Source organism: Thunnus thynnus, chromosome 6 (assembly GCF_963924715.1).
Source record: "Thunnus thynnus chromosome 6, fThuThy2.1, whole genome shotgun sequence".
Classification (NCBI taxonomy): domain Eukaryota; kingdom Metazoa; phylum Chordata; class Actinopteri; order Scombriformes; family Scombridae; genus Thunnus; species Thunnus thynnus.
Genome location: NC_089522.1, coordinates 15,786,209 through 15,800,967, shown reverse-complemented (window position 1 = coordinate 15,800,967; position 14,759 = coordinate 15,786,209). Strand labels below are relative to the sequence as shown.

Here is a 14,759-nt window from a genome sequence, read left to right as displayed (position 1 = left end):
AATATGAGCGCTGGGGTATGCTGATACTTGAAGCTTGTACTCACAGTTTCCCCGCTACTGTTCTTCCTTTTAAATTGGTGCAGGCATATTTCTGCATGACATTTAGAAGGCAGGCAGCTCAAAGACGAAAGTGAGAGGTGACATTATTCACAAATGAGTGGGATATTAGAGATTTAGTGGAACGATAAATGCCTGTGGTATGTCTCAAATGAGACCTTGGAATGAGATAAAAATTGATAAAATGTGCAGTGTAGATTAAAAAAAGAAAAAAAGTAATTCTGACCAAAGGGTTTTCATGAGACATGTGATTTAACTCTAATTCTGACTATTATTGGAATAAATGTAAATGCAGTTGTTGTCAAAGGCTGCACACATTACACATAGTCCTTTGTTGTTTAACCTCAGTACTCTTAATGAAGTCATCAGTTGGAAGCTTGAAACGGCTTTTTTTTCATCAAATTAAACAAAAAGTGGTAATATTCACATCAAACAGTCACAGGCATATGAGATTCGCAAACCGCAGCGATTACCCCATTAATTAATGTGACCCAGCACGGTGAGTGAAGCATTATGTAAAGTGGTACTTCATCTTTTTGTTACGGACATTTAGAAATGTTAAAAGCTCATCAGTTCTTTTGTGTGGTTTCAGTTTCATGCCTGTGAGAGCGGCTGTTGACAAAGACTGTTACTTTAAAAACACACCAATTTTTTAAAATATGAAATCTGTGAAAGAGGATTCGCTCCAGCATCTGTGTTCAGATAGCTTCTCTTGAGGTCTTTTCAGTCATCATGAAAGACTCCCGGTGCCTTCTGTTGTCATTGCCTCCCTAATGTTTTCTTCTTGTTCTCTCAACAGTGGAAGTCTTTGTGTATTAAATCATCATAAAGAGCAGCAGATAATTTTTTTGAAAATATCATCAAAAACACAACAGTTATGATGCAGAAAAGGTCAATTTTACGTAGTCCTATCTCCTGGTTTCAATGTACTGCAGGTCAAGGCTGTCTCTATCTGTAATTTCTGTTTTTGTTTTCAATGAGCTCCATCCTTTTCCTATAAGTTGTGGTTTTTGTGCAAAATAATCTCTGGTGGCAGAGAGCTAAACCAACTTACATGCATTTTTTTCAGCCATTAGTCCACGCTGTCAGAATTAATTTGAGAATGATAGATAGATGTAAATATTGTACATGAGGATTTAACGCAACATTAACTTTTACTCATTATGTTAATGAATGGACCTTTCTCCACAGCACCCCTACTTGTTAGATCTCACCAAATGTATCCCGAAAAACTCACACATTTCTTAATAAGTTAAATGACTCTATTATGTTTTCATTCATTAATTCTGACTTTCATTCACTTTCTCACAATTAGCCTATTTGTCCACTAGTGGCTGTTAAGAGAAATGACCTTGTTCCACTGAGCCCTGTTTTTTTAAGCAATTCAGTACGAAAACTTTTGGCAAAAATAGTTTAACTTTCCCCTCCCTCCTCTCAAATCTGCCTGTGAGCCAGCACCTCCCTAGAATCTGTTTGCATTTGCCTTCGGTTCTTTATTGGTCATCTCATGGCCACTATAAATATTTTTCAGATAAACAAGCCAAAATATTTTAAGATATGATTTGTGCACTGCTGTTATCCAATAGATCTTTTCAATGGCACCAGCTGCGGTAGCCGAGAGATTTGCGATGCCTCTGCAAAGATATAATTTCACTACATAAAATTTCCACAATCATGAATACCCTAATTTAACAACTACGAAAAGGGAAATAAAATATAAGGCATTTATCAGATTCCCTGCTTGGCACAGACTGCATGACAGACTGCTGAGGAAAATAAACAAGATTACTAATGCTGGCAGTGGATGGGTGCTGCTTATCCGTGATGGGAGAGATTAACTGTATCCACGGAGAATGAAACACCAGACTTACAGTGTTTAATTGAAGAGAGTCCAGGAGAAAAAGCTGCTGTTTTGCTCAATTAAACTATCTGAAAAACCATCAGGCGCCGGTGAAATCTTTGCAGCTTTTATAATTTGAGCCTACTCTCCACTGAACATTCAACAAGTTAGGTCAGGTTTATTTGTATAACCTTCAATAGCTGTTGCTGCCTCAAAGGGATTCACAACACTCACATCCTGAAAACAAACCACAGGCCCATAACCAGTGGTGGAGGAAGTATTCAGATAGAAGTACGAATATATCAATGTAAAAATACTCCATTACAAGTAAAAGTCCTGCATGAAAAATCCTACTTAAGTAAAAGTACATAAGTATTAGCAGCAAAATGTAGTTTAAATATTGCGGTGAAAGTAGTGGTTTGGTCCCTCTGACATATTATTATATACTCTGATATATTATTACATATGACATCATTAAATTATTAATACTGAAGCATCAGTGTTAGAGCAGCATGTTACTGTTGTAGCTGCTGGAGGTGAAGCTAGTTTGAACTACTTTATATACTTAGTTTAGTCCAGGGGTCGTCTAGGGGTTAGTCTAGGGGTCGAGCCCCTCCAAAGGGTCATCAGATAAATCTGAGGGGTCCAACCCCACTTAAGTACCGTACTTGAGTAAATGTACTTTAGTTACTTAGATGATCATAAAAATCTCCTCCAAACCTCATTAGAAACAAAATTTGCGAGATTTGCCCTGTTGGGACAGTCAAACATGCACTGGGTGCTTAGAATGGGCCAATTAAGAATGAATGTATGTTTCCTCTAATTATAAGATATAAAATGTTTTAATTGACTACATAGTATTTGAGGAAACAGCATTATCACCAAGATCAAAATAAGATACTCTGTTAGTAACCAGTCTCATATTGCACTTTTCCAACAAATCATTAAAACAAAATAACTCAAATATATATTTTACACTATTCTGCTTGTATAAAAATTGCAAATTTGGAGTTCTTGCTCAGATCACTACTGTATCAGCGTTTGTTGAGTGGATTGCTTAGTTTTGATTCAGCATCTGTTCTACAGTAACTGGGTGATGGAGGTGACTCTGAACAGAGGTTGGCACTCAACACATGCAAATGATTACAAACCAACAAAAAAAAAAAGCTGAACCTGAAAGCCTGCCAACCCTGTTATTCAGATAGATGATGAGAAATATGAGCCAGAGCCCGAGCAGCAAGCTGTATAAAAGTAATCCAAATTGTAGAGCCAAATTTGATATTTTAGATTTCTGTTATCGATTTCTCTCCTTTCATAAGTGTGTTTGCTTTACTGCTCCCTTTCTAAAAGGCGACAACTAACATGATGCATTTTAGATGCCTTTTGAAGCAGAGGGTAAAAAAGCAATTTCTTTTCCAGACACACCATCACATCCTGACTGGTTTCACAGTGAAGTGGTTTTTCATTCATTTTCATTAATCTTCAATTGTAGCAGAGATATAGTCAAACAGAGGTAATTAAAGTCCAAAGGCCACATACTGCTCTGATTCTTAGAGGCTAATGAAAGATTTATATTCTTTTCATCGCATGTTGAAATGTTTCTTTCTAAATGAAATCTGCAGTGAGATCAGCCGTGTAATGGCTTGTGTGGAGCCTCTATTGTGTGGAGATCTTATTAAGGTTTAATAGTTTCATCCCAAAAATATCCTGTTGTCCTGAAAGAGGAGAAAGTGATACTGTTTTTTTTTTCAGTCAGACTGCAGAATGGCATTTTTCTCTCTCTTCTTCTTTGACTGCTCTTTGATAACCACTGATTCTTGAAAATAGGCAGATATTGCTCTGCAGCGAGAGTCAAGCCTATATTTTACTGCATGCGTAGTGGTTTAGTATTTGTTCACCTTGCAAAAATACAGGAAGAAGAATATATTGATGAATATATAAATGATATTTGTGATGGACTGCTGCTTGTGCAGCTTATGCTGCTTTGGTGTCTCTCTCTGGCCCACTTTTGGTCCTGTTGTTGTTACAATTTACAGGGAAGCAGAAGCAGAACACTTCAGTTTAAATTTATGTGTGACTCAACTAGAAACAGTCATGTCATCAGAGTCTTGCCAGTGTTGACCTCCTTGATCTGTCTTTCACTTTGTTTTACTGCCATGTAGTGCATATCTGGCTGCATTTTATTATACAGGAAAAACACTGTGCCAATCTGCTCTTTGATGTAGTCTGAGTTGGCCAATTTTCAGCACATACTAATGAGACTGTAGGTGTGCTGTGGCTTCATTCTTTGTCTCACTGTTTTACATTACATAAAATATCCCACCCAACCCAGATTGCCAAGACTTCAGGGATTTCACATTACAAAGACTCCTACCATATGTTGTTTGTCTAACTGGAAGGGGAAAGTCAATATGATACCAATACGTTTGTAACTATTTTTAACTATTGCAATAATTCAAGGTGATACACAAACTGCTTGAGGAGCTGTCATTTTAGTTGAGAAAGAAAATGAGAGAAGAGGAGACGCTGAGTGAGTTAATGGTGACGCGAAGGGACACAGTGGACTGCCCGTTCTGAAGGACTTGTACTGAATCAGGTTGAAATAGGCCATTTGAAGACCGGTGTCAGATTTATGAACCCCTGATCGAAAATAGGAAATGATGAATTTGTCCATGGAGCAATTCATCACTCAAGGATTTAATAAATGAAAAATTACCTGCTCTGAAGGACTGTAGTTTAGAGGATTGGTGGGATAAAAAGAGTAACCCCAGACCTGCCACCAGCCATTAGAAAAAAACAGACAATACTACAGCATCAGTCAACATCAATCTATATTGATTTTTTTGTCTCAAAATAATTTGTGAGCCCAGCTCTAAAACTAATCCCCACTGTGAGTCACAAGTGAAATTAGAAAAACAGAAACTCAAGCCAGTCAGCTGAACACAGATATGTGTGTTGAGAGATTTAACTTTTCCTGCAGCAAACTGCAGACAGACAGCAGCAAACACTGATCTCTAGAGGTCTGTTGGGCTGCTTGTATGACAGGATTTTTCTCTAATAGAAAGTGGCACCAGAGAGAATGGCCTGATATCTGAACCTGTTCTCCCAGTGAACCCTCACGGAAAACGACTGTACACAGTGCAACAGAGGGACAGTAATGTGAAGAAAACAACTCAATTCTAACATCAGCCCAAACCTGAGTCCAAAAAAGCAAATAAATCGTATCCATGGATGGTGAAGCTGCTACACCAAAGGCCAGAGAGATTTGATTTTCATAGAGGATGCTGATCATATGGTAGATGCCTAAACATAATATAAAATTACAATCCAATACAATACAGTACAATACAATACAATACAATACAATACAATACAATACAATACAATACTATACAATACAATGCAATGCAATGCAATACAATGCAATACAATACAATACAAATTTCAGTAACCTTTCACTTTAAGTCCCTCTATTTAGTATTCATAAACAGAATATAAACAATGAATAAATTGTGTGATGTAGTAGTAAGCAGATATAAATGTTTATTAATGTCTTTGTCAACAACTATAACTCCTCCTGTGGGCACCCATTACTGGACAATATAGTAAAACACAGTTGTAATAATATAAAATATTATCTTTATAGGAGAAGTTATAATTGTTGACAAATAACTGTACATTAATAAACACTTAAAAATGTCCTTATGTCTGCTTATAGCCACATTATAGTGGGTTATAAACTATTGATTAAATGTTTATGTACAGCTTATGAATAATAAATAGGGGGGCATAAGGTGATGACCAGTTTTCTTTTAGGAAACTGATAAGACCTTACCACTGATATGTTGGAAACATATCACCCTTTTAACAACCCCATCATCAAACAATTATGTCAATATCGGATGATTCTGCAAAATCTGGACTTCATTCAGTGATGTTTTATGGTATATTCCTTCCCGTATCTGTGCATGACAAATACTGTATGGTTAAGGTTGGGGACAGATTATTACTAAGAACTATAGTATGGTTATAGTATGATTAGGGTGGTTGGGAATAATTGTGGTTACAGGTAATAAAAAGGCAAACAGTAATTGCAGGTCTGTAATGGGGCACAAAGTAAGGTCTCCTGCATAAAAGTCAGATGTGCTACACCTCCATCCACTACCTCGAACTCCTCATCCTCACCTTTGCCTTGCTGCATCAAGGGAATCACCCAATATGAGTGTAGTTTGTAGGATACTGAGCTGAAAATACCTTACCAAGATCCTTAAGTGCTCAGTGACCTGTAAGTAGTTCAAGAGTTTAGCAGTTACTGTCTGAGAATGAACTTCTAGCTACTGACGGTTCCCGTGTGGCCACTTCCACTGTCTACCTTAACTTTAAGTCACTACCTTCCTTTTTTAGCCAAACATTCAAAACTAACCATAGAAATCAGCAGAGACTTTCAAATTGAGGCTGCATACCATTGTAAGACTTCCCCTTTGTCAGCTGAGCGGTCCAGCTCAATGCTGATTAATGAGCTGGGGTCAGAGTCTCCCCAGGAGGAAGCCGCCTTTATCTTCGATACTGTGCTTGTGGGAATTTCTGAATGGAGGTGAAGTCAGGAAAGGCAATCAGTGTTAATCACAATGAAAGAGCACACACTTTGATCTAAGCTCCCCTTCCCCCCTTCATTTACCTCTCTTGGGAAATGGGGAAACCCAACAGAGACTAGTTAGGCCATGTTTAGTTTCTTTTCAAGGTTTTGGATATAATTATGGGCTCATGAATAAAAAATATCCGTTTTGGTTTTTGGACATTTTGTATGGCTGCTACTAAATTGATACGATAAATGGAAGACCTCAAATTTTCCATTGATATAAAAAGGAACTAAGTGGAACGAAGACAATAATGGTGATTACAATGGTGATGAAGATTGTGCACAGCATACAGGAGAATGTTAATGTTCACACATCTCAGAAAAAACAAGATAAATAGTTAAAACATGAGTAAGAGTGCAGAGTTTTAGGATTAATTTAATCGGGATTATTTTCTTCTTGCAGCTCTCCTGCCTGCTAATAATCATTTCTTGCCTCAGCGTGATGTTCAGTCAAAATCATTGAGCCAGCTGCAGCAACTCATTATGTGTTTGTGGAAACCATTTGGGAAATTACTCTGCCTTATCAATTTTTCTAGGTCTTGCGGGATGTGTTTGTGGTTTGGACTTTGCCACTGTGCTGTTAAATCTTTAAATATATCTGTTATTTAAAGATCAAAACAGTGCTTTGGATGCTGCTTGACCACAACTAAATGTATGCTCTCTTTGTTTCGTAAATTGAATAATAAAAGCCTGATTAGCTCCTGTGTTGCGTAACTGGCAGCGGCTGAGAAGAAGCAGCTGTGAAGCTACGATGAAGGTGCATTATGAACACTGTTTGAGGTTTACCTTTGTCACACCTCTTCTCATATGAGAGGTTGAGCAGAGAGCACTGTGAAACCTGGGAGAGCCTCATTAAACTGCAGTGCTGAGTCTTTTCCTTCCTCTCTTTTGTTAACAGCATCCTCTCTTCTATTCATCTGTTTCAGGACTCAGATTCACTTCACAGTTGCCATTGATTTCACTGCATCAAATGGTGAGTGTTTCGACTACCATCAACCTGTTCTGCCTCCATTTGTCATCTGATGTATGACTATGCCATTTTCCATGAATGAAAGAGGAAGTTGTGTTTTTCTTCCTGCATGTAATAGTCCTTTTTTTCTTTTTAAACCATGTTTCATTGAAATGTTCACATGATAAACAAAGTGTTTAAAAATGATACTCTTCATTTTTTTTAAAGAAGACAGAAGAGGGACATAAAGACACAAAAGTGGTTATAAACAGAATTTAGAAATGAGGAAACCTGTTTGTTATGCTGTTTCTAGTGCAAAATACAAAGAAAATGACAGGTTGTGGATTTAAAGAGACAACACAAATAATAAGTTAAGCTTGTGTCAGCTCAAGTTTCTTTTAATCATTCATCTGGAATAAACACAAATACATAGTTGAATGAGAACATATGATATATATGTGTAGAGATGAATAAATATAGAGATGCAAAAGACTTAAATAAATGGGAATAAAATCTAACATAACATCTATCTAGGTTTGTTTTGTCTAAATATTCAATCAAGCAGATTTTCTGGATGATCTTGACTGATTCATTCCAGCATAAAAGGGAATCCTGCAAATTCATATGTACTGTATCCAGAAATATACATCACATTTGAGTGCTCAAAATGTCACAGTAAAGTCAAAAACACAAATAAAACAATATGAACATGTTTTACGGTTATCGTGCAGCAGCCGTCATAATATTACTGACTTCCAGTATTCCAGATAGTTACACCGACTCTAATTCACAGCAGCTCATTTAGTTTGGGTTCACTCATGTTTCTGCCGTTGCAGCTGTCAGTTCGGTCTCAGTTTGAGTGTTTGCATCACTGACTCTGATTTCTCTTGTCTTGTAAGGAAATCCATCCCAGTCCACTTCACTCCACTACATGAACCCGTACCAGATGAATGCCTATGCCATGGCCCTGAAGGCTGTGGGTGAGATCATCCAGGACTATGACAGTGATAAGATGTTTCCTGCCCTGGGATTCGGTGCTAAGCTGCCCCCTGATGGGAGGGTGTCCCATGAGTTCCCTCTGGTGAGTCAACTATGGGGTTACTTCAAACGCTCAGAATCATAATTTCTCTTACCGTTAATCTGAATTTACATGAAAATGATTTTCGACTTCCCAGTGGAGCTTGTATTTGATTGGTGAGCACTTGTATGTTTTTATGCTTCCTCCAACACGTACGGGTAAACGTGTTTTCATGTGCGATATGGATGTGTGTGTTTTGAGATGAATGCTGCAACACCTATGACATGCATAATTCAGAGTGAATTCCATTTACCTTTTATAGTGCAAATTAGGTCTCTGTGAGGCTGAAGGATTCGTAAATCAATTGGGCTTCTCTCAGTCAGCTAATGTGCTCTGGCTGCTGCATAGTGCAGCCTAATGAGGAGTCTGTCTAGGGTAACGTCTGCATCACTCCATGTCTCCGTTAGAATTAGCAAATTAATTAATTAATTAATTCATCTCACCATATAATTGAAATCTCATTCTTTTATGCTCTTGTCTCAGAAGTGGGCTTAAGAGTAAAGTTACAGTCCTGAGTGAAATATTTTTCATATATGTTTGGTTAGATATGTGCCTTGTAGCCAAGGAAGCTAACCTTTGAAGCAAAGTTTGACAAGCACATCACTCGGAGCAAAGAATGTTTTCCAAATGTCATTCAGCCCTTCAAGAGAGACTTCGTACTTCTGTAACTGAACAAAGTTTATACTAACTAAATAGCTAGTCAGCGAGATAAACGTGCTCTGTTTCTAGGCTGTGTTCATTCATTTACTATTCACTCATTCATTTACTCATTCACTACACACTAGGGAATTATAGGGTACAAAATATAATAATAAAAAAATATTTTTAATACTACTGTGGTCGTATCTTTCACCTGGCAGTCATCTAATCTTTTTTCCACTTATTGGTAGTTTTTCTTCAGTTAGTGACCATCTATTGTACACTTGTTATGATACATTGTGGGGTCATTTGACTTCATTTTAAAGGGTTTAACAATTCTCACTAGAAATTCAGAACAAAACACACTATATAGTAAATAGTGAAGACACAGCCTCAGTCTTAGTGCTTAGCTAGGTTAAACACGTCCCGGATCCATATTTGTATTGAATGCAAAGGGATGAGTTGATGTCAATTTTCTTATTTGACACTATCGCATACGAGCTATTTCTCTGTAGAGCTGCAATGAATCGATCAGTCAGTTGACAGAAAATTAATTAGAAAGTATTTTGACAATCAAATAATTGTTTTAGCCATTTTTCAGGTATAAGTGCCAAACATTTACCTTGTGAGGCAGCTGGCTTCACAAGATCATAACATCATGAAATTATGCGAGTATCCATCTTGTCAGGCTTCAAGTTATGAGCTTAGCCAATCTGCGTCCTATGAGGATTCTCTCGTGATCTTGTGATCTCACATATCCAGCTGCCTCACAAGGTTGGACGGTGACAGATGGTTCATCCAATCAGCCTGCCAAGTATTTTTTGAAAGTGGCGGCCCTTTTTCCAAACAGTTTCAAAGGACGACTTCTCAGATGGTTCTGATTAACAAACCAGGTTTTGGACTATTTATCCGATAAAACAAGATATTTGAAGACATCACCTTGGACTTTAAGAAATTAAAATGGGCATTTTTCATTATATTTGACATTTTATATACAAAATGATTCACTGACTAATCGAGACAATAATCAGCAGATTAATCAATAATCAAAGTAATTGTTAGTTCTCTTAAATGAGAATGTCAACCTGTTTAAAGACCAACTTAACAGCAGCTGAAAATCTTGTTTTTGCTGACTGTTGCAGTGATGTAGAAGTGTACTTCAGGGTGTGTCAGTACACAGTGGCATCGGTGTTGGGCGTGGTTAGAGGTGTAACAGCCTTGAAACTTTTGAGCAGAGAGGACAGCAAAAAGCTGCTTTTCAGCCTGATATTAGATTACTCTTTAACTTACCGCCGAAACACGTTGTAGTACGACTGAAAGATGGTTGTTTACATGAATTAATTGCTATCTCAAGCCCTATTGCGTTCCACCCAGAACCATCTAGTTTTTGTACTACTCATGTTCTGTTTTTGTTTTTCTCAGAATGGCAACATTGAGAACCCTTACTGTAACGGTATGGAGGGGATTCTCGAAGCTTACCATCAAAGCCTTAAGACGGTTCAGCTGTATGGACCCACAAACTTCGCTCCCGTTGTTAATCATGTGGCAAGGTAATCACACAAATACCGGTCCCAGTGAACATCACAGAGCACAGTTGTCCTTTCTGCAGCTGGCAGACACGCTGCCAGAGGTATTAAGACAGTGAGTGATGGTTTCTCTTTTAATTGAGCAGAACTAATGAAGGGAAAATAAACAATGATGAATAGAAATGGTAATCAAGCATATGTAGGTCCAGACATCTTAATGCAGGTGCTACATTGCTTTTTAGACTTAGTGTGGAGAAAGTGGTAAGATAAGCTGGTGGGATTGGCAGCAGAGTTGTAAATGGATTAATGTTATGTTGCCTTTCAGCCATGTGTTTATTAGTCACATTATTCATCAAATGAGCTTCACTGTGAACAGGGAACCACATGCTTTAATTCAGCATTTCCAACTTCCTGTTAGTGTAATAATTGCAACAAAAAAAGTACATTTATAGGCTTGTCTATAAATTGGGCTGCAACATATTAAATGCACAGCAGACATGATTTATAGAAAATCCGTCTTCTCCAGATTGAAATAGAAGTGAAAGTACAATAATAAGGACCAGGTGTGCAGTGTTTCACTCCCCTCTTCTGTTTTAATACTGGACTTAGACTCAAGCTGAGGCTTCAGGCCCAAATGTTGATGACTCATGACTTGGCTTGGACTTATATTAGTGACTCACACATGGAGTCAGGTTTGTGCACCACAGACCTGAACCTGAATTTTACTTTCAATTTTCTGCATTTCAAGTGATATATACTTCTGGTTATTTAAAAACTTACACTTACACGGAGATAGTCCATGAAATTTGTCAATGATGGACTTGTATTGATCACTTAAAGTCACAATTTTAGCTAATAAACTAGGTTTTACAAAAAGTGATATAACTTTAAAGATTCTGCATCTGATGAGTTCCTCAAACACAACCCTCAGTAGTAAGAGCTTCATACTGAAATTGTATATGACGCTTTACTGACTTAGACTGAAACAAATGAGGACTTGGAACTAGACTTGGACTTCCGGTTTGAATCGACAGCAACTGACAGACTGATGACTGACCTGAGATGAGGATTAATGTGGTGCCCTGGATAAAACACAAGGCTACAGCAAATTGCTTTTTTTTGAAAACTTATGTAACTTTTTGTTTCAGTGTTCAAATCACTACGCACACAGACACACAAGAATAATAATAAAAAAATGACAAGAAGTCCCATGCAGCTCTTGGCATGATTTCAAGGAAGGAAACTTATTAATAAATAAATCTTCTTCTTTTATATTGTTACACTTTTTACAGTCACTCTTTGCCTAAAAGGTGCAGTATAACTAAGTAAAATTTAATTAAATTAAAATACTAAAAATGATGCACAGAGATGCTGCAGACTATAAGAGCCGCTCCACTTACCATGACAAGTTAAATAAGTCATCCAGTAAACCAGTGATAAAAACATCAAAATTACTCTTTTTGTGACCAGAAGTAGATCTCACACCGACTCCTAACTGGACGCGATGTGAACGAGCGAGTGACTGTCAGATTCTTTCAGTGTTTCCCAATGAAGATGTCTTAACCTGCTCCGTGCGTCAGCCAACAGGCTGAGCGGCATATTGCTTGTTTGAAAAACTGGTCACCCTGGCTCTATTTTTGCGAAGTTTTTCACACCTAACCCAAATTTAATTGGTTAAAATTGACACTGACGTCTTTGACGTTTCCGTTTCCCCTCCAGTCAGCAGTCAACATGGACGAAGAGAGCGTGAGAGTGAAGATAAAACCACTTTTCAAAAGTTTAAAAAATAAACTCTGAGCTCTCCTCCTGCTGGTAAACAACTCTGGATCAGTGCAGAACTTTTTGATCAGAATCTCAATATTAAAAATGTAATCTATCTATAATATAATATTCTGTTAATGTGCTGGACTGTCTCCAGTGAGTGTGGCTCACATTGTTATTTGGCAGATGAGGAAGACAAATGCTTCTTTAATATCCTAAACACCAGTCATCACTCTCTCCAGTGTCACTGACTGGACGCGCTCTTTGATTAAAATGTCAGCGCATCAGTCAAACCTACCAAACTAAAAGCAAGAGGAACGACTCACCTCTGACCCTTCCTCGGCTCTCACAATGATCTGCCACATTTTTCCCCCTCTTGCTCATCAAGCCTTGTCAATTGAGTGCGGGGTGATCACTGATGTTCTGAAAGAATAAGACTGCACCACTTGCATAAACAGTTCAATAAATTATTCATAGAGCAGCCAGCGATGGGCGATTGAAACTAGGCCACACTCACTGTGGTGTCTCTGATGGGTTTCGTAATAGTGTCTGGATAGACCTCGGAGACGTGAAGAGCTATACAACATATTTTACTTCTTTACATGTCTATATTAAGCTTTTGTGTCACATGCTGGGCGGAAGGGGAATTTGTTTCTGAAGAACATGCTTTTTAAATTTTGTTTTTCTCCTCTCTGACAGCGGCTGCTGACACGCTGCTGTAGCTGCTCTTAGAGTTTCTCTGCGGTTTTTCAAACCAATTTCAGTTTTATGTAAATGCATAAACATCTGCATCTGCCTTCATCTGTCTGTTGATTTCTCTCCTTCAGGTATGCAGCGGCAGTGCAGGACGGATCTCAGTACTTTGTCCTGCTCATCATCACTGATGGCGTCATATCAGACATGGCTCAAACCAAGGAGGCCATTGTGAACGTAAGTGCTGCTCTACCATCAGCCGCAGGATGTTCACCTCTCTCTCTCTCTCTCATCCCCTCGGCTCTGCAGGGTATTGGCGTTGCAGGTGCTTTTAGCTTACTGTGGCACTCACTGGCTTTCTCTTACTTTGAGGGGTTTATAAGCCAGTAGCACTAGATATGAGGATTTATGGGATGTTTTCTACTCCACTTGCTTCCCCCCCGTGCTTGGACGCTGTTTGTCCAATATGTTTCCTTTTTATTGAGACTCTGGGGAACCTGAGGGGCTCAGCTGAGATTCACTCTCAGGTCAACAGGTTCACTTTATTGGAGGAAAGGGTCTTATCCAGCACACCATCTGAGGCACCTGTTTGGTCCATATTTTAAGAATTATTTCTGTTTGTCTTATGTCTATGTTTAATATTTTATGTCTTATGAAAACAGTGGAGCTCATCTCTAATAGGATTATGGCCACAGTGGTTAGACTCATCGTCGACCAGGTAGACGACCTCACAGCAACATGGTGCTCTGACCCCCAGCAGACTGGGTTTAAAGGGAATTTGCGACTGTTAATCAAACCATTCGAACAGCCACACCTTCCTTTTAAGATCTTGTCTGCTGCTCTGCACTGCTCAGCCCGAACCTTCTGCGTCCTGCTGCCACCTCTCACCTCTCAGTTTGCACTTGGCTTCTCTTCTCTCTGCCCACAGAGCAAAGGACCGAATGACCTCCTTCACTTGGCATTCAGCCTTTGCCCTTGAGAGATGAATCATAAGGAAAGAGTTGCTGTCTGTGCAACGTTCATCTCTGCACTTTTGCTGTCTTATTTGTGCTTTCTGATGCTGTAGTGTATCTTTAGAAGTATCTTAAAGATTGCACATAACAGATATCTCTTGGTAATGCACTGCTGCAGGCCAAACTGTAATGTTAATTCTGTTCCCTCCTTGTTAATCCTTGTTCCCCAAACCAGCACCGCTTAGCTTTCATATGTCCACACATCTAACGGGACAGCCTCCGGGGTAAATACAAATTCTAACTCTTTCCTTTGATGTTCTTGGGGTCTGAGCCACTTTTTTCCTATTACTGGTGCCTCAACTCTCTTAATATATAAACATTTGTATAAATTCAGAACTATAAGTTACAAGCAGTTAATTGGTTTCATTTTTTTCACAACATGGGCTATTTGCATATGTATGCTGCAGTGATATTGCATTACAAAATAGGCCAAGAAGTCAAAAGAAAAACTAAAAGAGAATTTGAATTTTTCAACATTTAATCCATTTTCCACAAAAACAAACAAATGATTACTATCTTCACATTTGTTGCCCAAGGCCTTAGGTAGAAAACAAACAAACAAAA

At 38.3% G+C, this 14,759-nt stretch overlaps 1 protein-coding gene across 4 annotated transcripts in view; it reads left to right on the top strand.

Moving 5' to 3' along the window:
- cpne5a (copine Va) overlaps window positions 1-14,759 on the top strand; it is an 85,586-nt gene that overhangs the window by 62,477 nt on the left and 8,350 nt on the right. For all 4 annotated transcript variants that reach the window (XM_067592070.1, XM_067592069.1, XM_067592071.1 and 1 more), the window contains 4 exons: window positions 7,463-7,509; window positions 8,385-8,566; window positions 10,625-10,752; window positions 13,317-13,419. In XM_067592070.1, the coding sequence (XP_067448171.1) occupies window positions 7,463-7,509; window positions 8,385-8,566; window positions 10,625-10,752; window positions 13,317-13,419 (460 nt within the window). The remainder of the gene's footprint in view (window positions 1-7,462; window positions 7,510-8,384; window positions 8,567-10,624; window positions 10,753-13,316; window positions 13,420-14,759) is intronic.